Source organism: Amblyomma americanum, chromosome 2 (genome assembly GCF_052857255.1).
Source record: "Amblyomma americanum isolate KBUSLIRL-KWMA chromosome 2, ASM5285725v1, whole genome shotgun sequence".
Taxonomy (NCBI): domain Eukaryota; kingdom Metazoa; phylum Arthropoda; class Arachnida; order Ixodida; family Ixodidae; genus Amblyomma; species Amblyomma americanum.
In genome coordinates, this window is record NC_135498.1 from 94,465,820 (window position 1) to 94,491,303 (window position 25,484).

The following is a 25,484-nucleotide window of genomic DNA, read 5'->3' on the forward strand; positions in this document are numbered from 1 at the left end:
TTTAGAATTGGTTAGTTAGGGGGTCGACCTATATTCTGGCCCAACCTATAGTCCGGTTTTTACGGTAATACATTTTTGTTTTGGAATGTTCTCATGGGCACAACCGCGCGCGGCAGTTGATAACGGCTGACAATAAGTGGCGACGGCCAGATACTGCTGTCGTGTTCTACTATTAAGTCTAGCCTTAAGCGACCTCCAAGTTTTTTGCTTCCTGACATGCGATATGGGCGGTCGGCTTACATTCAAGTCAACTTACAATCGTGTAAATGCGGTACACGAGTAAATACGGCATATATATTCCAACAAGCCCGCCATTTCTTTACCCTTCTCTGCTTGACTATAAGTCTAACATTTTGTCCTGCCGCTAGTGCAGAGCAGGTATTCTTCCTTCGACAACTGCTTACATTAGGGTCACAAAATGATAAACTTTAAAACCCTTTTGAGCTGAAACAAGATGATACACGGCTTTTAAATGTGGCATCTGAAGTTTGCTTAATTTAGGGGAAATTGGGGGAGTCGATATGCATGCAGAGCTGACCTGTTTGTGGAACCTCCGACTGGTGCAACCGTTCTTGTTCATTTAACACACCTCGAACTACAATCTGTTGTTCTTAACTGCGATTTCAACGTTGTGCAGCTGTTGCATTTAAGCGGCGATGCCATGGACACCTGCAAGATGTATGCACACCGCGCTCCGTGCCACCGCACGTGAGGTTCCAGAAACGGGCATCCATTTTCATGTGCCTCGTGCTGGCTATAATTCAGTAGCATAAATAAGCAGCAATAATTTTAAGCGTGAATTTTTTAAAAGGCACAGGCCAAAGCAGTCAGTGTTACAAGGCTCCATGGACTCGCAGAACTGACCTGTGAGCAGTTGCTGCATCCAGCTTCAGCTTCAGCTTTGAACATTAGTTAAAAACTGGAAGTGCACATCCTTTGTCAAAAGTTTAAGAGCCCAGCGAAGTTTGCTTGTAAGCTGCGCAGTGGGGCTCGTGTAGCATTCGTGAAAGTCGAAGGAGGCAGGACCGATCGAAGGAGGTAGGACCCGAGATCTCACCTTCAGGCGGTTTGTAACTCTTCGGATGCTTTACGAGCCACACAGTGTGGCTGGCTCAGAAGCAAATTCCCTGGGCTCCAAACTTTTGACAACAATGTGCTCGAATAACTTGCCTACTAGAGCAACATTTCAAAGAAAGAAGCACAAACTGAAAAGTGTGACTACTCACTGAGCAGGTGCTCTCGAGCGAAGACGGCCAGTTCATCGGGTGGCAGCCACCGGCAGAGGGAGCCCAGGCAGCCGGCTGCAGCTGTGCGGCAGCCGTCCTCCGAGCTGCTCAGGTACGCACTCACACTTGCCGTCACGCTTCGCCGCATCAGGTCCGACATCTTGTGCCCCGCTACCGCCACAACTCGGTGCAGTGCGTACAGCATTGTCTCTCTGCAGGCCAGCGTGCCAGGTGTGCAGAAGCGCCAAAGGTTAGGCATAGCTTGAGCACCTCGGTTTCCTGACCTCTCATCACTTGAGCTTGTACAACACCAATGCAAAATGCAGAATACACGAAAGCATACGCTTGCATCTTAAGTACCGTAAAAACCCGACTATAGGTCGGACCGGAATATAGGTCGACCCCCTAACTAACCAATTCTAAAAATGAAAAATATCTTTTTCAATGGGAAAAGTACCGAAAGACATCCTTACTTTGAAACAAATGCGACTCGAGAGGTTGCACAATGGTGACAGTATTTAATTTCATTTAAATGCTGCTTGTATGTACACCCGGCAATTTTTTTAACAATATCGCGCACCAATCGGCCCGCGTGTTTGTTTCTGGCACAGGCAAGTACAGCGCCATAGAGCAAAGTCCTCCTCTTCATGAATCGCCGCAACCAGGATGGCCAGCCTTTGAATTGCGCCCTCGCGAGTCTAGAGGCACGCGTGATCTCTGCCGCTTTCACGCGGATGCATTCGGCAGTCACAGGCAGCGATCTTGCTCGCAGAGCAACGTTTCCTTCCTATTCTCGATACACTAACTACGGTCTGCCCACGAAATGATGTTTTCTTCTGGTTGCTGCAAGTTGTAATACGCAGCTTCTGCCTCCGCCAGTACTCAATGCTCTTTTCGGATCCTCCAAATTCGCGCTGTGCCGCCAGGTTCCCGTGAGCTTCCTTGTACTCAATCGTATTTTTCTTGAAGGCGACGGTAAATTGCCGTTAGCATCTACTTTGCATCTACTGAAACGCAAAATGGCGGCACTGCTGCTGATGGCGATGGTGATGGAGGCTGTTGACTTCAGCCACCCATTGTTGCAAGACTTCCGTATTTTTTCCGCCAATGACCGGTATATAAGACGGGGGTCGACTTTTCACCATGTTTTTTTGAAAAAAAGTTCGACCTATATTCCGGTTTTTACGGTATATTATTTTTCTGTTTTTAAACTGTGGAGCAACTTTGTTTGTGCTCGTGAGCAGGCGGAAATAAGTAGAGAACAGTAAAAATAAACAGTACACGCAGCAAAAAAAGACACTGTTTTATGAAACATAAAGGCTAAAAATTCATTTTCAAAGGTGACCAAGTTACGCGAACTCCTTTCTTGCTGGCCCCCATCATTTTTTTTTAGCGAAAATAATAAATTCTGTAAATAAATTAAACAAAAATATCAAGAGAGCATAATGGAAAAACTCTTACATTGGTCCTTTAGTGGCACTGACCTGACAGTGGGGTCGTCTTGACCCTTGACCGAGTTGTGAAGCTCTTGGAAGACTGGATCACAGCGCGTGTGGATGACAATAAGGTGGCTTAGTGCCACGGCAGCCTTTAGCCTCACTTGCCGGTTGCCATCGTTGAGGGCCTTCAGGAAGGTTGTCTGCAGCTGTGGCAGGAATGGCTTCAGCTGCACCCCAACCTACAAAAGAGACGCAAGAGCAAATCAGTCGATATTGGCAGCTCAGTAGTCACAGTCTGGCTCCTGACTCCTGACAAAAGTTGCAAAGTAAGGTCAGTTGTGGATCTTGATTGTCTCAGTCCAATGGTTACTGTTTAAAAGCAACTAAACAGAGAAATCCCATGTACAGTAGACTCACAATAGTTCAAAGTTGATTCAAACAAATCTCCAAATTTTGTTAGCCGGGTATATCTTCAATGAAGTTTAAAGCTGCTTAATTTGTACTGTGGTTTCGCTTAATTCATTTTTTTTGTCTTGCTCCAATACTGCCAGTGCGCGAAAGAGCAGCAGCTGAGGTCGGATACATCAGCTTTTGCCGCGCTGGTTGAAAATTCAGCCTTTCCAATTTGTTAATTCGGATGTGGTCCGAAGGGGGCCATGTTGAGGTTCGCTCAGCACTCAAAGTGACCAAAGGTGCCCCGTCGCCGCATAGTTTTGTTTTCTGAGCTTTGCTACCAGCCCGTGGCAATAGCAGCTATTGGCCAAGCATTAGCAAGCTAAGTCCAGCTGTGCACCAGTTTGGCTGCTGATTGGCACGTGGCTAGTATTTTTTCTTTGCACAAGGCGACATGCCATTCCGGTGCAAATGTGCTTTACCCTCGCTTCTGTCGACATGTTCCTGTGCATCGAAAACGCGTGCATCACGAGCTGCTAGCTCTTTTGATATTCCCAACAGTGGGAGTGCGGTAGATAGAGCATGACGGAAATGCACAAAAATCGTTACTGCTGAGCAGTTCTCACTCAAAAGCAACGAGAATTGCATATTTTTCCAACAATTAAATTTGTTGAGATGCAAAACGGTTTTTTGCAAGTTTTTTTTTAGCTATTCGATGATGATACTGGCAAAATGTAATTTGAAGCAATTTTTGGAGCACTAAAATTGCCCAACTAATGCATTTGGTGCAGAGGAATGCCGATATAAGAGCAGTCAGGAGCACTAAAATTTCCCAACCTGGAGCACTTTGGAACAATAAGACATTGATTTAAAAGCACTCTGGGGCATGCAGCTCTTAATTTCCAAATATCTTAGGTTGGCGAAGAATGCTGGAGAAGTTTGAGTGCAATGTAAACGTGTTATACCATTAAATTTTCAATAATTGCCGAGATTATTTCATTTTAACTATCAAGTAATTTTAATAAGAATCCTACCATAAATAAAAAAATACAGTATTAAGACCCACACCTCCCCCCATTAATTGAAAACAAGGAGCAGTTGTGGTGCAAGACGCGGCACCCGTTAGGCATGTGCAGTGCAGGTAGCACCAATATCTGGCAGCTGCAGATCTGGGCACCGCACTCACGCCTACTCACGCTTGTTGCATGCATGTGCAGAGTGGCTATGGTCTATGTGCGGCCGCACCTCTAGGAACTGTCTATGGAGCCGGGAGCTGCGCACGCATCGTGATGCCATCCCACAGGAGGCACAGTCATGGACAAAACTTTACAGAATGCAAATCTGCGGAAAAGAATTTATTCCTGGATCACCTCGCTAGCCAGTCCTTCATGTTTGTTCTGGCGGACAAGGCATGCATGTTCCCTTCGGCTTTTATGTTTCTCATTGACGCCCCCTGCCTGACCACACCAAAATAAATATTTTTGAACACCAAACATTTGAAATCATAAATATTCGCACAGTGCTAAACATTACAATGCAACAGCAGCACAAGAAAAATACTGACCTTGGCGAGCAACAAGGCGAGGGTTTCGAGCACAGCCACCTTGACGCTGAAGCTAAACCGGTCACCCAGAATACGAATGAGTGGGCCTGTGATGCTGATGACTGACTGCCGCAAGGAGGCAGCATCTGTTAGCCGGATCACCTGGGATTTCGCAACAGAGACGTCATTTCACGATCTCTTCCGGTGAATTTGGCAAAACTTTAGCACTGTTGTCATTCAAAAACATGCTCCAAAGGCAGTTGTGGAAGAATGTCTGGAATGCTTCAATGCCACTAGTTGCAATGGTACCTTTGCGCAATGTCAAACTCTCCTGCGCCTCTGCTGCAATTAAGAGATGTGAAGCTGAGGCAGTAAACTTAAATTTAATAGCAGTCTACTGATTACAATAGCCAACCCAACAGAGCTAAGAATATCAAAATGAATTTACAGTCCAACTCTCAAACCCCAAAGTCAACAGTGTTTTCAAGTAATTTAGTAAAGAATGCAAAAACATTAAAAAAAACAAGCTATTACAACTGCACCACCAAACAACCATACACATGGGGTTACTGGACTAATTACCGTTAGCTGCGACAATGGGATAGCACATGCACCTTGTTGTGAGCTGCCATGCATGACCACACGTACCGTATAAACCGGAATATAAGTCGAGATTTTTTCTTAAAAACAGCGAGCGAAAGTCGCCCCTCGTCTTATAAAACGGCCTTAGCAGAATGTGAGTCGCAGTCTGGCAACCCACGGAGCCTGTTCGCGAACGGATAGCCAAAGCCGTATCGACATCCAAACGCGAATGTGTTTTTTTTTTTTTCGTTCAGAGCCACCGGATTGTTGGTCTTCGCGTGCGCTGCTTTGTTTGACCTCGTGCGCATTTCTGCGTTAGCAATGAGTACCAGCGGCACGCGGAGGCAGTTCACAGCGGCTTTCAAGAAGAAAGTTATTGAGTTCGCTGAAGCGAACGGGAACATGGTCGCTGAGCGCATATTCGGCATTTCGGAGAAGAGCGTGTGGTATTGGTGCAGACAGAAAGATAAGTTGTTCGTGTGCAAGCCGAGCAAAATGTCCTTTCGCGGACGTCGTGCAGTACATCCAGAACTTGAGGACGCACTTGCGGACTTTGTGCGGCACCTTCGTGCGCGGTCACTACCCGTGACTGTGCATTCCATTCAATGCAAAGCTTTGGACCTTGCGCGGGAGGCTGGACTACGCCGAGAAGAGTTCAGCGCACCGAAGTCATGGGTGCGCCGTTTTATGAGGCGCAAGGGATTTTCTCTCCGTCGCCGCACATCCATATGCCAGAAGCTGCCAGAGGAGTTCGCCGATAAGCTCGTCAGCTTCCAGCGGTATGTGATTCGGCTTCGTGAGGAGCACGATTACATGCTCGGACAAATCGCGAACGCCGACAAGACCCCTGTCTGGTTCAATATGCCTTCGGCTACCACGGTCAGCGAACGCGGCCCCAAAGAAGTAAAACTTCTGTCGACAGGAAGTGAGCACTCGCGCTTTACTTTCATGCTTGCGTGCCTCCTTTTGTCATTTTCAAAAGGAAAACCATGCCGAAGGAAGCCTTCCCTTCAGGTGTTGTTGTGCGCGTGAATGAGAAAGGGTACATGGACGAGGCTATGATGATTGATTGGATTCGCGTGGTGTGGAATCGTCGGTCCGGTGCACTGCTGCGTCATCGGAGCATGCTGGTTTTGGATGCTTTTCGCGGCCACCTGACCGAATCAGTAAAGCGCGCGCTCACGGAAGCTAGGACCGACCTCGTCGTCACCAGGAATGACGTCTACCAGGAATGACGTCTACCCTTCAGCCACTCGACGTGGTACTCAACAAGCCCTTTAAGGACAGAGTGCGACAGGAGTACAATGAGTGGATGTCCGGCGACAATCTGAAGACGCCTACGGGCCGTCTGCAAAGGCCTCCGCTTGCGACCGTCTGCAGCTGGGTGTTGTCGGCCTGGCGTTCTTTGCCAGATGCCATGGTACAAAAGGCTTTCAAGAAGTGCTGCATAAGCAACACGCTGGATGGAACTGAGGACGACGCACTGTGGGAGGCGGTGAGCGAAAAGGAATTGTCTTCCGACGACACTGACGAAAGTTCGGAGTGAAGTCGCAGCTCCGGTGGTCCAGGGACGCAGCCGACGTTTCAAATAAATGCGTTTCGGCAATATTTGCTTCTTCTTTATTTCTTTATATTTTCTTCACTTCAAGGTAAGGGGGTCGACCTATATTCCCACTTGACCTATATGCGGTTTATACGGTACATGCCAACGTAGGCGTACCGAAAGTGTACTAAGTACCATATTTACTCGAATGTAATGCGAGTTTTTTCCCGGATTTTTTCCCCTTAAAGTCTACCCTCGCGTTATAATCGAATACCCCCAATTCGATTGGCCTAAAGCAGTGCCGTGGTGGTGAAAACATTTATTAATTATAGAGAGGACCTTTTTAAATGTGAGCTCAATCGCAAAGAATTTCATGGGCCTCGCCACGGCCATCACGTCGAGCTGAAGAAAAAAGTGGCGGACTTTATTATCGAGCAGCTGAACCGTCTCATGGGGGTCAGTGTCGAGCTGATCCGTTGGAAAGTCAGAGACGCTGCTCGGGAGATGGGAAGTTCAGAGCATCTCGTGGCTGGGCCTAAACATTCATGAAGAGGAATGGATTCTCTCTGTGGTGAACGACATTGATACGGCAGAAGTTACCGGGAGACTTCGATAGCGAAAAGGAGTACTCCGTAAACAAACATGTTGGCCACAATGTCTATTAAAGATACTTTGTTTTCCGTCCTTAAGCCTCATGTTACATTCGTGGTTTTATTTTTCATCACTGGGCAGCATATAAAGTCACACCTTGCGTTACATTCGCAGTCGCGTTACATCAGAGTAAATACGGCAAGTACAAGCGGCGAGAAGAGTACAGGGCACCTAGCCAGCCCTGGCTTTGGTTTACTGCTTTTAAGACTGCAGCAAGGGGGTGAAAACTGCAAAATGCTCAGGGCACAAGCACATGTTGGCACTACGACCTCACCTCCCCAAGGCCCTGCGCCGCCTGCTCCTTGAGCTCGGGCACACCGATGAGGATGGCCTCACGGAAGATGGGCAGGATGGGCGAGATGCCCTTCTCCTGGCAGAAGCCCGGCAGGTACTCCTGCCCCTTGAGGTCACTGGCCGCAAACCGGATCGCCTGCCGCACGTCCGTCACATACTCGATCTGCTGGTTGGTGTCCAGCGTCTGCAATGCATCAACACGAGGAGACACAATTACGAAATGACAACACAGGGCAGTTCAACACAATGTAAAGACGGGCGAGGTGGTGATACATACTTCTGGGAAAATAGCGCAAAAGACGAGGACAACAAGGTAGCACTGGTACCGTTGTTCTCTTTCTTTGTTGTCCTCGTCTTTTGTGCTATTTTCCCAGAAGACAGGGCAGGCTTAGCATCTGGTGTGTTTGCACCCTGCTATTTTGGGCATCTTCTCTTGCCAGCAGTGACTGGTAGTAACTGTAGGGGCAAGCATGCTCTGGGTTCACCAGGTGCGATGCTGGCAACTAAGACAAGAAACCAAGAACTCGGCAGAGGCTAGCACAGCATGATGGTCTCCGAAATTTGAAACTTGGGTTGACCTTGGAGGTCGTTGTGCTATGTTTGCATAACTAACTATTGCAAATTTGTGGATATTCAAAGAGTAGTGGATTTGGACACAACGTAACTGAATGTTGAATTGAATTATTTTACTGACTATCATTATTATTTCCACATCAATACTCTAATCGCTAATGAAAAACAAAAATTTTAATGTCTGGGTTAAATTCAAGTTAGGAAGGGAAGGAAACTCTGCCTAAATGTGTTTGCAGCCAGTTTGTATTTCAGGCATTAACTTTACAACAAGCCAACAAAAGCGAGCAATGATAAGAGAAATGATCAACTATGTTTTGAACAGCACTTTTTTTTTCAAAACAGAAAACAGAAAAAGAACCCAACCTAGCACAAGCTGTCAAGTGCTGACTATGGCAAAATTTTGCAAAAAAATAATCTTCCATTTAAAATGTAGTTTCTGCTAAAATGTAGTCATGTCTATAGTCACGTCTACTCCCGAAATGAATGTTACTGATGCTTATATCTGTGGCTAATAACATTTCATTGCTTTATACGGACCACTTTTTGCACCCAGCCGAGGTACACACTAACAAACTTTTTCTGAGCACACAAAAGGGCAACAGTGACAGATGAGCCGGACTTAGTGAGCTGTAAAGCAGCCATTGCTCTAACCTGTCAACTTTGCACTCTAATAAAAAGAAAGGAAACCCTAACGTGTGGCACATTTCAGCATAGACATCTGGTGGTAAGCTAGTGCCCCACGAAGTTAGGCAACTTTCGGAGCAAAAACCACTGCAAGGACTAAAGTAAGGATCTGCGCTAAAGGGCCCAAATCTGCACATGCAGCCAGACTTCAAGTGATAGGCAAAACAAAAGAAGCTGAATCCAATGAGGCAGAATTCAGCCCCATGTTGCGGATCATGCAGTGAAATACAAGACACTTGAGAGCGAGAGCTTGCCTTGGTGACAGCAGCCAGGGCCTCTCCGGCGAGCTGCAACACGTGGCGGTCCGTGTCGGTGAACAAGCGCAGCAGCTCACGCAGCAGCTGTGGCACGTGTGGAGTGAGGGGTGCCCGTGCATGCGCACAGAATGCACACAGCAAGGCCACAGCCGCACGCCGCTGGTTGGGTTGACGGGCGCCCGCCAGCAGCTGCTCGACCACAGTCTGCACACCAGCCTCGTCGGCCACCGAGAGGACCACAGCCTGGCAGTGCTCCAGCTCCTGCGGGGTGAAAGGACCGGAGATGAACGCCTCGCTGACAGACCACATAGGTGGTGCTCGTTTGTCCCCATTAAAGGTGCACTCAAGAGGAATCTGAACTTGTCTTTCTGCAGCGGGAACTCTATCTGCACGTTCCGGGCATTCTTAGAAACTTTGAATTATTATCCTGTGCGGCCGGTTGCCCTAATTAAATCGGATTAAAACTCCCAGTTCCCGCCTTTTTTTGAACGCAATGCGGTAGGTAGGCGGAGTCAACCAATGCATCAGCAAGTCCCGTGGCGGCTTCGCTTTTGCTTTTATTTTGTTTTTTAGGTTTCTGTGAATAGAACATTTAAGTCACAGACAACATAGCTGCAAATTAGGCCCACAAAAATTAGGGCAATCGGCCGCACAGGACAATAATTCCAAGTTTCTAAGAATGTCCGGAATGTGTAGATAGAGTTCCTGCGGTAAAAAGACGAGTTCAGATTCCTCTTAAGTGCACCTTTAGGCACTGAAAGGTTTCTCGAACAAACAAGTGCGACAGTCTTCATGGGCCTTGCAGTGTGTGCGAGGAAACGCTCCAGCAGGTGATGGCACAGAGGTTGCATGACGCCGTACAGGGTACATGACTTAAACTTCCAACATGGGCATGTCCCGCAATTAAAATTTTGAGAAAGAGCGAAAAGGAATGCAGCTTGTGAAAGCTAATGGTCCAACATGACAGAAAAATTGCCTCAAGAGACGGCTCAGCTAGCAGAAGCTTGGCAAAACTGCATGATACCCGTAACTGCGCTTGTAGCGAGTGTCTTAAAAAAAAACTTTTGTGGGAGCTTTTGCCAATGCCTCACAAGCACAACTATCGAAGTATGCTACAACTTATTTTTCAAGCAATAAGGTTTCGTGGGAAAACAAACAAATTCTAAGCATATATCTCCACGGCTGTCTTAACCTCACCACTTAACGAGCACATATAACAGAAAACCCAGACATTCGTGTCTGTGGTTTATAAACACCGACCTCTTGCTGCTTGGGTGTGTCCAAGGAGGCACTGAAGGCAGTCAGCAGGGCAGGCAGGATCTTGGGAAGGTGCCTCGACAAGGACTCCCCAGCCACAGCAGACAAGTGCGACAGGGCCTTGGTGTTCACTGGGGGTGTTGTCAACTGCGAGCGCATATCACAGCATGAAATAAACAATAATAATAATAACAAAAGAACATTCTGACACAACAGTCTAGCACAGACTTAACCGCGAACGCCTCCAATAACTGCTGGTAAGCTACTCATTCAAACAGCTGCAGAAAGCAGCCACTTAGCTGCCTAAGAGTTGGTGACTGCATGCTAGTTCAACGCTGGGAATGTGAATGGAGACTTGACTTGCAGTGTTTTCTTTTTGGCTTCCAATAATTCTCTAACACAGGGCTTCCCAAGATTTTTAGCCCCAGGAAGTCCCCGTGGCCTTCAAAAGGTGCCGAGGAACTCTGTGCGTCTTGGCTCCTCCCTCTCTGCATGCCTGACATTTATGCAAAGAAAAAAATACATGCAGCTGCAAGGGCCCTGAAAAAATGACCAAATAATATCCAGCTGTACAGTGAAGCAGTTTGCTAGTATACAAGCAATTACGATATGATCAATGCTTAAATGCACCAGTTAAAAAACAAAGACGCAAGTTGGGGCACGCATTAGTTAAGGTGCTTGGAGAACCAAAAATTCACTCAGGGGGAACCAAGGGTACTGTGGAATCCAGTTTGAGAACCCCCTGCCCTAACATGTTTCACGACAACATGCTTCTGCGAATTCTCGATGCTCCTGGCGTAAGCCCCATTAAATCAAAAGTGCTCTCATAACAGGTACAAAGAGCGAAGCAGTAATAAAAATTAAGCAATAAAAGCAGAGAGGAGCAAAACTGAGGGAAGTCCCACCTGTGGTATCAGGTAGGGCAGCACGACCCTGCTCTTGATGGCCATCACTTGACGCAGACCATCCAGCGTGTGCTCCGCCAGTTCAGAGTCACCCTGGCCCTGAAATGCAATGTTGCAGTCGACTGAAATGAGGCCACCTCTGATAACCTCCACAACACCAAGCCTAACATCAGCAATGCATCCACTGCCACCATGAACTTGGAAGCCAAAAACTGCACAACAAAAGTTCATAAGTTATAACCGTTGAGTGTTTTGAGCTGCACCTCATTAAGAAACACTGCTTGTCAGATTAACTTCTTTATAAAGCATGCAAAAAGCATGAAAGTATGTATGATGAGCACAAGTAATGATTAAAAAGATCAACAACAACAACAAGCTAAAAGTATATTAAAAAACTAGGAGAGATGAGAGTACTCTGAAATCAGCTCATCAAGAGAGATGCACTTTTTGACCTGTTGAAATTATCTGTGCCATAAACGTCTTTAAGACACATTACAGCAGAGCTAGGGCTAACGGCCCTTTTACATTAAAGCCAGTAGAACGAACTTTCTGCTCAACAGGTAGAAATTAAAAAATTATTGCAACAATTACAGTTAATGAAAACACGTATAAATAAACACAGCAATCTCACATCTTGCCCTACTTTTCATGTCAGGAAAGAAGCCCACAATGCAGCTCATGGTCACCCAAGAACAAACAGTGAGCTGCAGACCATAAGACAGTAGACGCTAGGACATAATGCGAGACACAAATCTCTAAATCTTCTGCACTAAGGTGCAACCCCTTAGCAACAACCCCTTGTTACTTCATTCAATGTGAAAACCCACTGTCATTAACACACTGTGGCTGCAGCTGCTATTGTCCACACTCACCAACTGCATGAGGAGCGGGGACAGGATGTCGTCCAAGGCCCTGGAGCCCACGGTTGAATGCAGGTTGTCGAACGTCCTGGCAGCAGCCACACGCACCTCCCTTAGGGGATCGCACAGTGCTCTCCTGCGAGCATAGAAATGGGGAAAGGAAAGCCATGGCAATGAATGCTCCACTGCGTTGTGCTTGGTAGCGTAAAGCTTCATTCAGTGACGACTGCCATGTCAACATGAGACCCGACTAACCAATGATGGAAAAAATAGAGCAAATAAGTGTCCTCTACAGTGTGTGCACAATGCAAACAACGCATAACAGATCACACTAGAAATGCACAAGGCATCTGCTAGAAAGGGCATGTGCTGCGCAGCTTTCCATGTACTTACACAGGCCAGAGAAATATAGCAAACTGAACGGAATCGCAGCTCCCTGGTGCAACTCGTACAATCCCTCGTGATGATGCGAGTCAAGAACGTGTGAAGCGCTGCTTTGCATTTGGTGAAAGTGTCACAACGAAAGGGGAAGAAGAGGACTGGGGTACTGCACCTGACGGTGGGCACCAGGCTGTCAAGGAAGGTGAGCACCATGTCGCGTGACGTCGAAGCCAGGATCTCGCTCAGCCCCACACACACCCCTTGCCGCTGGTCCGGCAGCTCCGAGTCCAGGCCCTGCTCCAGGATGGGCACAATCTCCGGCAGCACCCGCTCGCCCAGCTTGCGCACCAGGTCACCCAGGGTGCGGGCTGCCACCTGCTGCTTGTCATAGCTGCTGCTTGCCAGGAAGCCCAGCAGCAGGGAGAAGAGAGTCGGCAGGATCTCGCGCAGGGTGCGGGGCGTGTTGGTCACCACCACCTTCCAGACGTGCAGTGACGCCTGGCGCACCATCAGCGAGGTGTCCAGCCGGCCCATGTACAGACCGGCCAGCACCCGGTTGCGCCGCTCCTCTCCCAGCGCTATCATGATCGCCTGCCCCCACCGACAAGAAGGGAGGAGTGGGTCATGTTGGCCTGTGTCCTCAGTCATCATTTCAGCATGTGCAAGAATGCTAACTCTTTTTCAACAGCTGGCATTTTGAACCTGTCTCAACAGCTAGCGACAGCTCGCATGTTGTGCATTTGCAGCACATCTAGTAGTACTAATAAGCTGTGCTTGCTCGAAGCCCTTGCGACTTCTATCCGAAAGCCTAGCTTGCAGCTGCGTCACAGCACAGAAGTCCAGGAGCAGTGGGCCCAGAAAGCAAAAGACACCTGTCACGACTCTCTCACCTTGTGAGATTGTTCCGTGCCAAAGTTGTCATCTTCGTGGGCAGTTTCTGTGGACATCTTTCCGGTGACACCTGGAGACAAAAAGAAAAGCACGCCAAGTATAACTCAAACAACCAAACAAAATCAAGGTATGTACACTTCAGCTAACAAGCATGCTTGGTGCAGAGCGCACAGGGCACTGGTCACCGCATCACCTTAATCTTTATGGCAAACATATCAGGCGACTGCACGGAGCAGGGAACTGGTAACAAGTGGCAACATAAACAATACCACATCTGCCACACAAACACCCACAGCATGAACTTGGGCACACATGCAGCAGCTACTCCAGTAAGCTAGCAACAGACAGCGATTGACACTGTACGGTGCAATAAAGAATTCAATAAAAAAAAAGACTAAAAGAGGACGTAGTATGCCCCAAGGCTTTTAACTTCCTCCAAAGCAATGGAATGCTGGCGATAGAGATATTTTAGCAAAGTGCAATCCACACTGCAACCTTGGAGAGCCAATGCGCATGTGCAGGTCACTCCGAGAGCACCCAACGTTGCCAGGTGCCGGACAGCTGCAAGCACTCCTGCCGCATCGGGACCAATCTGGCAGCACAAGCAAGTGGGTGCCGATAGCAGCCATGGAGCAGATCATGCTACGCTAAATCTTCAATAGCTGTACGCCACATGGACCAAGGTATATTCTTGCGAGTGCTCACCTCTCTGTCCACCTGGAGAGTGTTCCAATTCGAACATACAAGTGTTCAGTTGGGATGCACTATGACGCTGATGCCACCATTTATCCCAAGGAAGGGCCCTTTCCACTAATTATCACTGCAGAGTTTATCTGACATCAGGTCATAGGCAAACTACAAAATGAGGCTTGCCTTTGGTTGGCTTCACTACCCTGGCCAGCAATTTTACTGCAAACATATTTCCAGTGGCTCCGATTCTCCACACTTTGACAGCATCCAAAGCACAAACTCTCTAAAAAAGATGCGGACCACCTTGTGCTTTCGCCAATTGCTGGATGAGGCTTTTCCAACTGCCCAGGTGACCCGAGGCTCTGTCCTGACGATGACAAAATTTTATTGCACAAGGGCATCTTCGGCTGAAAAGCATCATTGAGCAAGATATATTTTTGTCTAAACAAGGTGCTGTCAAAGACTCATCTCCCCAGCATTTCATCCCAGATAGACCAAGCACCAGGACTGGGCAAAGCTTGTGCCCACTGCATCACTGGTGAGTACTCGGCGGCACTAGGGATCAAACCCCACACCTCCCACAAGCGAGGCGGATGCTCATTCCGCTAGGCTGCTGTTGCGGAGAGGCTCTGTTCTAATCAGACGGAGCCTCACCTGTCCTCATAGGACAATAATCTAAACTGTCAAGAAACCTGCGGTGCCACGAATGCAGCAGGAGTCCGCACAGCATGACTTAAGAGGTATCTCTAAAGTCACAACTACACTCTGTTCACAAGATAGGGTGTGTGGCAAAATGCAGTGAAGAAATTTCCAAAACTGACCAGAGATCTTGTACAGCAGGTCACCTAGCAGCTGGACTGAGCTGTACCGGATACGCCAGTTGTCATCAAAAAGTCCCTTCTCCAGCTGAGGCAGCAGAAGGGTCATGGCCGTGTCAGCATACATGTTCACCATCCGCTGGCCTGCCCGCAGAGCTGTCTCGCGTACATACTCGTTCTCATCTGCGAGGGCCTGTTGCAAGTGTAAAATGCATGTGCAATAATTATTCAGCCTTCTACACCAAGTAAAGGCTGACCGGCCCAAAGGAGAGCACAAGACATTGGCGCATTTCTCGATGCACAAAGGCCAGTCCCTTTGAAAACGAAAATAAAAGGCCTCCATGCTAAGATACAGCAAAAGCAATTGAACTGTGTATGAGAACAAAGGATATCTCACAGCACTGTACTGACCTTGAGGATGGGGTTGATGATCTGAGAGATGTAAGGCGTGAACTCCTTTTGGAAGACGCCCGGCAGGTATATGAACATCATGATGTAGCCGTCTTTGACATGCGGTGCAATGTCTGTTCGCTCGGCTGTTGAAATGATCTCAGGCATCAGTGTCTGCAACTTCTCCACTCCCAAGCCACCGAGCACTTCACTCAGACCTGTCACAGCGAGCAAGGAGGAAGCCGGAACAGATTTTGAGTTCAATGACATCCGATGGGCAGCACAAAAAGGAAAAGCTTAGTCAACTTGGAGCAAATCAGTTCTTTTGAGAGCCAAAAAATGGAAACTATAAATCAGATTACAACAGGAATGCACTGCTTTTAAAACACATAAATGAGGTACTACGAAAACTCAAAAACATGCAAATCAGAGATCCCATCAAAGAATATGTCCCAGAAAAAAAGAGACAAGTGCAAGAACAAACAGGGCTTTACAGATAGTAAATGTCCTGCTCAAAAATAATTTAAATCAAGTCTTGGTTCCTACCTTACATTCCATATTGGTAAGGGTCGCTGGTGCAAGAAAGCAAGTTCCAACCATGTATAACACTTTATTCTTTACTGAACAGAACTGAAGCCCATGTATCATGCGAAATCAAGAGGTTCTAGCAGAAACGAAACCGCTAACAGCTCAATGAACGCCAGATACTGCCACTTAAAAAAACTAAAAGAACAACCAATTTCTCCAAACCTTGCTGACACTTCACAAAGCTGCAAGTGAGATTTTTTGCAAAGGCCCAGTTTTTCCTTCAGCAACAACCCCAGTAAAGTGCCATAATTACTACTCACAAATGATCAGGCATATAATTACTGCTCGCTCAAGTGCATCACTTATTTTCATAAATCAGCGCATGCTGAAGTATACAGGCTTCCTGGAGGCTCTGCTTTTAAGGGTACGACGTCACAGCGTTAATGGGCGTTTCTCTTCATACACAGGCACTATTCTTTGTTCAGTCACGTACTTTTCACCGCACAGTTTTCACATTCTTGCCTATTAACTAGGGGTGTGCGAATATTCGAAATTTCGAATACGAATATGTTTGATATTCGATTCATATTCGTATTCGAAAATTGATATTCGTGAATTTCCGAATATTCGAAAATTCCCGAATGCTCACCACCGATCGTACACAGCGCATACTTTCATAAATTCGACTACGGCAAAACCACAATATCTGGGTTAATTGGCCGATAATCGAGCTAAAAATTCCACGAAAACAATACAGAGGACCTATCCGCTTCCTTCTTCGCCGTTTATCACGCGGATCGACCGCATCCCGACGCCGCAAGGCTTCACCTCGTGAGAATTTCCCCAAGTGGGCTTTCCCACATATCACCCGTGCTGCGGACAAGATGGCCGACGGCCCGCTTCGACCAATAGCAACGCGAAATCGCGCTTTTTTTTTATCCTTCGGTAATACGTTACATATTTAATACTCACATCCGAAGAATGCGTCCTGTCGCCTTCAAAACTCTCCGAGCGTGACTTCCGCCATCCCGTTTTGTAAACTACGCTATGCGGGAAAGCCTACTTGCGGAATGCCGCGGGATGGCGCGTTCACTTGGACATTCGGCGGCGAGAGCGAGCGGAATCCGCTGCCGCGGCAGAGATTCCGCCGGAATACCCAGCGGAAAGGCCGATCGGTCCAGGACCGAATTCTGCCGCCGGAAAAAAATCCGCCGAATCTCGTCAGCCAGAAGGAAGGCGAGTACCCGCGGCGACAAACATGGCGGCGTCCTTAGATGCAGGACGCCTCGCTTCGGACTGAATTCGTCGCTGTTACTGCTTTTGAGCGCGTTCACTGGTCATAAAAGAGCCAGCGTACTTTCGCTTTGTCTTATCTCGCCCATAAGAAAACGTTTGAGCGATAACTTTGCTTTAATTTTTATTTCGGGAGACGATTCTTCGCCTTTTAGGCTTAGGAGGGGCGTCGGTTTGTTGCCAACAACGGTTCCTCTCCAAACCACCAGATGGCGCCACTACGCGTTTAATATGCGTGTATGAGGCCAGATGTACAAGCAAGGCTGGAAATTAGGCAACGGGGAGTAGGGAGGTTAGCTTTGGGAGCACATGGCAATACACCAAATCAGGGGGTACAGGGTGATATGGGATGGGCGTCTTTCGAGAGCAGAGAGGCTAGCAGTAAGATAGCATTTGAGGAACGATTGAGAAGGATGGAGGAAAAGCGGTGGGCTAGGAAAGTTTTCAGATACCTGTATATAAAGAATGTTGACACGAAATGGAGAAAGCGAACTAGAAAATTGACAAGCAAATATCTGGACAGCAGTAAGGGGGCAAATCAGCAATTATCGGTTAAGAAAAAGGTTAAAGGAACAGAGAGAGCTTTGTGGAAAACAGGGATGCTGACGAAATCGGCACTAGAAACATACCGGACCTTTAAACAGGAAATTGTCAAAGAAAATATCTATGATAATTGTAGGGGAAGTTCTTTGTTGTTTGAGGCCAGGACTGGAGTTTTGCGGACTAAGACGTATAGAGTCAGGTACCAGGAGATAGACACTTTGTGCATTGCGTGCAGAGAGGAGGAGGAAACAGCTGAACACTTGATACTTTTCTGTAAAGGGCTTCACCCTACAGTGGAAGGCAGCGGGGCTGACTTACCCAAGGCATTGGGGTTTAGGGATAGCGAAGGGAAAGTGGATTTTAAGAGGTTAGAAGTAACCAAGCGAAGGTTATCTGATTGGTGGCTAAAAGCAAGACAGGAGTAAAATTTCACAAGACATGGCTAGGTGGCTTGAGCCACCGCCCGATGTAAAGGGTTCAGCCGTATCCATCCATCCATCCATCCATCCTATGTGAGAATGTTATAAATGGCGTAACATCCGACAAAATAGCTGCATTCAGCGTACGAAAGCGTGCATACGGTTTTGGTATGTAGACAGCATCGATTAACCTCTTGCCACATCTGTGTACACCGTGAGCAGACGACACACAGGCGATGAGCGGTGACGCGGTGGCCGGGAAGTGTGAATAATAATAATAATTGGTTTTTGGGGAAAGGAAATGGCGCAGTATCTGTCTCATATATCCTTGGACACCTGAACCACGCCTTAAGGGAAGGGATAAAGGAGGGAGTGAAAGAAGAAAGGAAGAAGGCGGTGCCGTAGTGGAGGGCTCCGGAATAATTTCGACCACCTGGGGATCTTTAATGTGCACTGACATCACACGGGCGCCTGAGCATTTTTCCTCCATAGAAACGCAGCCGCCGCGGTCGGGTTCGAACCCGGGAACCGGGAAGTGTGAACGAGACAGCATTTCGGCGGCCGCAGATTTCGCTTGCTCTCACCGCTGAATGTCCAAGTGTGAATGCACCAGGAGCCTTCTGAAGGGGTGCGTCGAGTAGTCACAATAGGGCAAGCGATCCCGTTAAAATCTTGCCTATTGCATGGTGCATTGTAACCTGCACACCACTTTAGCGGGCGTAACGGCAAGCGTGGCAACAATCGGAAGGTCCCTGTCGCTAGGGAAAAAAATAGCCTAGCTGCGTAGTTTCGGTTTCTGAGCTTCACCACTGCCCCGCGGCAACTTCAAATGTCGGCCCGCGCATTCGCCGATAGTCCAATCCCAGCTCCGCGCGGCTTATTTTTTTTTTCTTTTTAGAAACCGTCTTGCCGCTCCGACGCCAGTGTGTTCCCCGGCCCCTTGCTTGCATTTGTGTTGTTCTTCCAGCACTCCAAAACGGGTGGCTCATCACGGGCTTACAGGTGTTAGCGCGATGGAGCTGCCTCATAAGGCCTTACTGCATCTTCAGCATTTTCGGCAGCATTTTTTTTATCTGGGGGGGGGGGGGGGGGGGGGGTGCCTGGGCGGGCAATTTTATTAACAGAGGTCTTTGGATGAACCAGGCATTTCTTCCGGTCCCTTGAACTCCGAATGAATGAGGTTTAATAGTCATCATGTTATGTTTTTGTTGCCAGTCCTGTCATTTTATGGATTTTGTTTTGCATGACCTCATTATAGTTTGGATACTGTTATTCTGTCTAATCAAGTAGTATACATTTCTGTGCACGTCATGTTTTTTATATGGTACTGAGGCAGTCTAGTTTTGTTTATTTTAGTTGCAAGGACCGTATACTATTTTTAAAAAAATAAGGGCAACAATCTTTGCTTGCTCATCATTTTCTGAAATTTTTTTGTTCTGAACAGATATTTGATATTCGATTCGATATTCGAAGCCATTTTTTCTTCATATTCGTATTCGATTCGTATTCGAAAATTTCAATATTCGCACACCCCTACTTATTAACTCTTCTGCACAGCAGTTTATGCACCTGCTACTCTATTTGGTACAACACTAATTAGCACATCTCTAGTTCACTGCACTAATTACCACATTACGAAGCTTCAAATTAAGCCAAAACCACACACACACACACACACCCCTCCACCACTTTGTACTTCAGCCAAGTCACGTGTCTATGTGGCCTAGTCGGTAGTGTGCCTGACAGGCGACCAAGGTTTGAACCCCCGACTAAAATTTTTTCCTTTATGTAACATCAATCACTTTATAAAGTTAGGGTGGCTAAGACATACGCCGACCTTTATTTGCTGCTTACAAATTGTCTTTTCAATTTTTTTCATTACAGACATCCAAGCGTGAAGTGGGTTTCTTGGCACAAAAAAACTGCCAGGACAATGCCGGGTTTTCCGCTGAATGAGAGCATTAACAGTGTCATGAATAGAATAAAAAAAAGAGAGAAAGCGGGAGAGATCACACAACAGGTGCACACACCCTGGGCCGCTCCTGACCGGTCGACGGGTGATGATTCCGAGGTGAGTGTCTGCATGAGCCACGGGATGAGGTCCTCAAAGCAGGTCTCGCCCATGCCCTTGATCATGGCCCCAAGGGCACGTGAGGACACGCTTCGCACCTGGAACCACATACAAGGTTAAGTGCAGATTCAGAGCTTGCACATGCACATACGCCCACATGCACAAAAGGCAATGCAACAGGATGAATGTTGTCAGTAGGAAAAAAAAGAAAACAGCGGAATGTGAGGATGACTGCGGTAGCATTTAATAAGACCAGTTAGTAAGTTTCTGGCCTGCAGCACCTCTTAGCCCTAAACATGATAATACATAAAATACAATATTTGACTATTCACACAATAACAGGCCAAGAGGTTCCAGTGTAGTCCTGCAGTCTCCAAACTGTTTCTGAGCGCATAACCAAGAGCAACAACCACTACAAGCATCGGATAGGTAGCAAGCACATCCCACCCAACAGAGTTGTTGGTACGGAGAAACATTCCAACATGTCACAGCTAACAGAAGATCATTCTTCTTTTCATTTTTCAATCAGCCGCTAAGTACCGTATTTACACGATTGTAATCCGACCTATTTTTCAAAATTTGAAAATCCGAAGTGGCAAGGGGTTGACTTAAAATCGAAACCAAAGCATCGCACCATAAATAAAGGCGAGGTGAACAAGATATCAGGCATGCTACAGCATGGTTTGAATTTTGCTGCGCGGCTCCTTCACATCGCGGCTCTATCGCATCGCACTTGGTGCTGGCCTTGAGCAGCTGCTATGTCAATGCGCAGAACCGGCATCCCCACCCCACGCGAGGCGGTCGATGGTGGCTGTCGATAAGCAGCAAACTGGTACCCCCACACTCCCCACACGTGGCTGCAGACTGCGCCTGCAGAAAAGCGGCGGTGGCCCGATAACGCATTCGCATCCTACTCTTAATTTTCACTTTCAACCACGCACTCGGCGCTCAAGAGAGCGTCGATAGTTGATAGAAGGGCCGCTGTACCAATCGCGGCGGCACCCCCACTCGGAACCGCAGCGGCGCCAGGGAGTGTCGGTAGCCAATGGAAGAGCCGACGCGCTCATGCGTAGTTTCTCTCTGGTTCTGACACATTTGATTACTGCCAGCCACATTTCACAAGCTTTTAATGTGCCGTATTTACACGACTGTAAGTCGATTCAAACGCAAGTCGACCCCCCCGCTTCACATTTCTGAAAAAACAAAAAACAAACTTGAAGGTCGTTTACGCTTGGCCTTTAATAATAGAACGCGATAGCATACGCTGCGGCCTCCACTTATCGCCAACCGCTATCGGCTGAAGCGCGCGGGAGCGCCCGTGGGCACATTCCAAAATAAAAATGTATTAGTCACTGGACTACTCGTCCACACTTGTGCCATCATCCTCACTGGCGCTGCCATCATGATTGTTGCTGCAGTCCCACAGCTCATCGTTCTAACGTCGTTGTGCAGCGAAATTCCGCACTTCATCATCTTTTGACATGTTGGTGCACCTTAGCAATTTTTCATTTTTTGCAAACAAAACTAATCCTGACAACAATGAGGCGGCTGACGGCAACAGGGTACTAAATATTCTACTACTGCCACTGCTTCAATACGTATTGGTCGGTATTTGTGGCTCGAAGCATCCAGTGGTCAATAGATGTGGCACTTCAACTTTTTTTTTCTTTTCCCCATTTCCCAAAGTTGGAGCTGGCCTGCATGATGCGTCAACCAATATGTGAGTAAATATGCCACAGTGTGTTCTTGTATCCGCAAAATATTCGATTTTAATGCGAGGGGTGACTTTTCAATTCTATTCTCCATAAAGAAAAAAAAAGTACTCTCGTTACAATCGAGTAAATATGGTACAATCCACCCAGGAAAGAAAGCAAGAACAAGGAACCTGCCTCTGGAACAGGGTCCAGAAGGGACTGCTTCAGGCCTGGTATGATGGCTGGCAGGTAAGGCGCCAAATCCTGGAAGAGGAGAGATCAGGAATGTCAAAGTGTTGTTAAGAACAAAAAACAAGGCCCCAGGAGTTCATTCACAAACAGCTCTGACACTGTCAAATGCACAACAGAAGACGTGCTTTATTTAGTTACCACTTTCTTGCACACAATACCCATTATTTCATACAGTAGAACCTAAATTATGCGACTTTCAGGGGAGCGCGTGAAACCATCGTATAATCGAAAATCCCACAAAAGTGACACATTCGTATAATAAATGCATCCGCTACCCTGGCTTTCAAAAATTAAAGCTTTTTGCCCATGCATTATAAAAGTGCCCATTTTCGTTCCGTGAGAATTAGTTCCGAGACTGTGCGCAGCCAGGCTTTTCGGCATCAAAGAGTCGGTTTTTAGGCAAGGAATGCGTGCGCTCCTGACCCTGAGCATTCAGTAGATGTCACATGCAGCTCAAAAAGGAAGATATGGACGACAGGCGAGAAATATGGCTGCTCTGGGCTCTTTGAATACAATTTGCGGTGCACAGTACACCCATGCCAGAGACATGTCTTTCTATTCAAAGTTCTTTTAGAAGCACTGTCACTCCGCGGCAGCAGGCCGCAGTGTCTGCACTAGGAATTCGCATCATAAAGAAAAAAAAAAAGAAAAATTGGAGGGGACACTTCAGCTCTGCCTTAAGGGTATGGGTGTAATGGGTAATTCCCATATATGTCAGCGTTGTCGGCATCGGCGCTGTGAGCAAAAAGTCACGGGCATGGCACTGGCAGGTGGCCCTAGAGAGCAACCTAGGAGGTATGTGGGCCACCTAAGTCACGTGACCTTGCGGCGTCATCACCCCACCAGATAGTGAGCAAACTGCCCACTGTGGCAGGTGGCAGTTAAAATAATGATTGGTCACTTGGGAAGAGCAAATTGGGCCGCGAAGGCCCACCATTTGGAGCACCTGCCATCGCGGAGTGGGGCATCACTGAACCACTGCACCATAGAGAATGACCTTCTGCACATATGGGAATTAGCCCATTACGCTATCCGTTATGCCCTTATTAAAGAGGAGTTTAAGTATCCCCTCCAATTTTTTTTTCCGTCATATAATCGAGGCTTCTAATGCGTTATCCTTATGGGAGATTCACCGGGCCAGCGCCAATTCGCCATAAAATGCGGGTCGTCGCATGCACAGAGGACGCATAATCGGGGTTCCACTGTAGTTGCTTAACAATTCTGACATGACAAACATTGCTTTAACTGCTGTCTACGCAGTACACCTGACCAGCAGGAGTCACTAGAGAAAAAAAATATTGGCGGTGGTTTAGCTCTGGTTAAATCTGGAGTGACGTGATAGCTACAGCTGGCCGAGTGGAACTTGGTCATGTGACCAACCACATAACGAACCACGTGATCAGCCACGGCGACGCGTCGCTGGCAGCTGCTTCGCACCACGTGACCAACCATGCGACAGCGTGGCGGCGCAGACACGGGGTGGTGCGCTGCCACGCTGAAGGCTTAAAATGCTACCGTAATGTAGCTTTCGCTACAAAAAAAGCCCCACAATCCAGCATAAGAGAAGGCATGCAAGCAGTGAGGGGGATAGGACAGGCACTGCACCTTGTGGTCAGTGAGGGAGTACATGTTGCCGATGATCTGGGCGGCCATCTTCTTGGTCTCAGTCGAACGGTCCTGGAAGGCACGCTGCACCACAGGCATGATGAGCGCAAGGGACGGCGCATCAATGAAGTGCACAAACTTCGTGTTGAGCAGTGTTGCCAGGCAGTCGGACGTCTTCTCTGCCGGGTCTTGCAACGCGTCCAAGAGCACTGGCACAATGGCCTGCATCACGCAGAAAGGATTGAGAACATAAAACAGCTCAGGTGATTCAGAGAGAGAGTGAGGCCAAAGATAAGATGCACCAAATAGGACAGAAGCTTCAGCACACCAAGGGTGCCCATAGTTTATTGAAGAGCTGCTGGAAGGTACTTAAGGCTCACCAAAGAGCACCTATGCCAATTGAGTGCGCCAGGATTCTTGCACATCATCAGCATCTAATGGCTTTCATTTATAAAATGCCTTCCCTGGCTGCTATACCATTATATATCTACATGCTAATATGCAACATCCAATTCTCTATCTATAGGAACCTAAAAAAACAAACTGAATCCTCCCAGCAATGGGTATGTGATGTAGGTAGTTCCAACATTGATTTGCTCAAGTGCCAGAAGCTAAACCTCCTAACAGGAAACAAAGCAAAGAGGAAAGAGCGAAAAGGAAGGGATACCTGGATCTCGGGGTTCTTGATGACGGAACCGATGTGCTTGAGGGCCTGGGCACCCGCGCGCTGCACCTTGATGTGCGAGTCCGACAGCACCTCGATGAGCTTGGGCACGATGGAGGGCAGGCAGGACGACAGCTGCTTGGGGGCACAGAATGCCATGGCGCCCAGCAGCTCCACAGAACCTGCAAGTGGCAGAGGAGAATGCCAAGGTGCATTGGTATCCCATGCTTTATTACCCGAGCAATGCAAGAGGCTTGTACAAAATAAGCACGCCTTCCTCGCATGGTGAACCTAAATGAGCCTTTGGTGCCAATACAATGCTTGGAAAAGGTGTTGAATCGGCACAATTTATGCGTACCCCTCCAATTACACTGTGAGCAGTAGACAGAATTTGGTTTTGAGGTTCAACCAGACTGCGGCGGCTGCGTTTCAATGGAGACCAACGCAAAGGCACCCGTGTGCTGTGCAATGTCAGTGCATGTTAAAGATCCCCAGATGGTTGAAATTATTACAGAGCCCTCCACTACGGAACCTCTTTCTTCCTTTCTTCTCTCAGTGCATCCTTTATACCCTCCCTTACAGGGGCCCAGACGGATACTGCGCCATTTCCTTTCTCCAAAAATCAATTTTCAATTTCTCAATTTGGAAGGTCCCAAAGCAACTCAGCAGGCATGAGGGCTGCCATAGTGGAGGGCTCCGGATGATTTCAACCATCTAGGGTTCTTTAATGGGCGTTGATAACGCATAGTACACGGCCTCCAGTATTTTGCCTTCATCGAAATGCGACCGCCGCGGCTGTGGTTGAACCAGTGCCTGTTGGCAGCCGGGCACCATAACTGAGCCACTGTGGCACCAGTACACAGAGTTTAGGTTATAAAGGAACAAGCAAAAATTAGGGGGACACTTAAGCTTTGCCCTTAGGAGCACAATGTGATAGCGTTATTGGCTTCTGTTAGCATTGCCTACTCAACACTTAAACAACGACCTAGTTTCTATTTAGCATACTCACAAATGAGCATTAAGCTAAAGACCACAACG

The 25,484-nt window shown here is 47.6% G+C and overlaps 1 protein-coding gene across 1 annotated transcript in view; it reads right to left on the reverse strand.

The window, feature by feature from the left end:
- l(3)80Fj (lethal (3) 80Fj) overlaps window positions 1-25,484 on the reverse strand; it is a 114,590-nt gene that overhangs the window by 14,579 nt on the left and 74,527 nt on the right. Inside the window, exons 34-49 of the mRNA XM_077654937.1 lie at window positions 24,450-24,628; window positions 23,783-24,004; window positions 22,121-22,189; window positions 20,191-20,329; window positions 15,399-15,595; window positions 14,991-15,180; window positions 13,479-13,549; window positions 12,761-13,179; window positions 12,220-12,343; window positions 11,348-11,446; window positions 10,446-10,589; window positions 9,183-9,446; window positions 7,652-7,855; window positions 4,623-4,763; window positions 2,711-2,904; window positions 1,227-1,438 (exon numbers count right to left, since the gene is read on the reverse strand). Of these exons, the coding sequence (XP_077511063.1) occupies window positions 1,227-1,438; window positions 2,711-2,904; window positions 4,623-4,763; window positions 7,652-7,855; window positions 9,183-9,446; window positions 10,446-10,589; window positions 11,348-11,446; window positions 12,220-12,343; window positions 12,761-13,179; window positions 13,479-13,549; window positions 14,991-15,180; window positions 15,399-15,595; window positions 20,191-20,329; window positions 22,121-22,189; window positions 23,783-24,004; window positions 24,450-24,628 (2,868 nt within the window). The remainder of the gene's footprint in view (window positions 1-1,226; window positions 1,439-2,710; window positions 2,905-4,622; window positions 4,764-7,651; window positions 7,856-9,182; window positions 9,447-10,445; window positions 10,590-11,347; window positions 11,447-12,219; window positions 12,344-12,760; window positions 13,180-13,478; window positions 13,550-14,990; window positions 15,181-15,398; window positions 15,596-20,190; window positions 20,330-22,120; window positions 22,190-23,782; window positions 24,005-24,449; window positions 24,629-25,484) is intronic.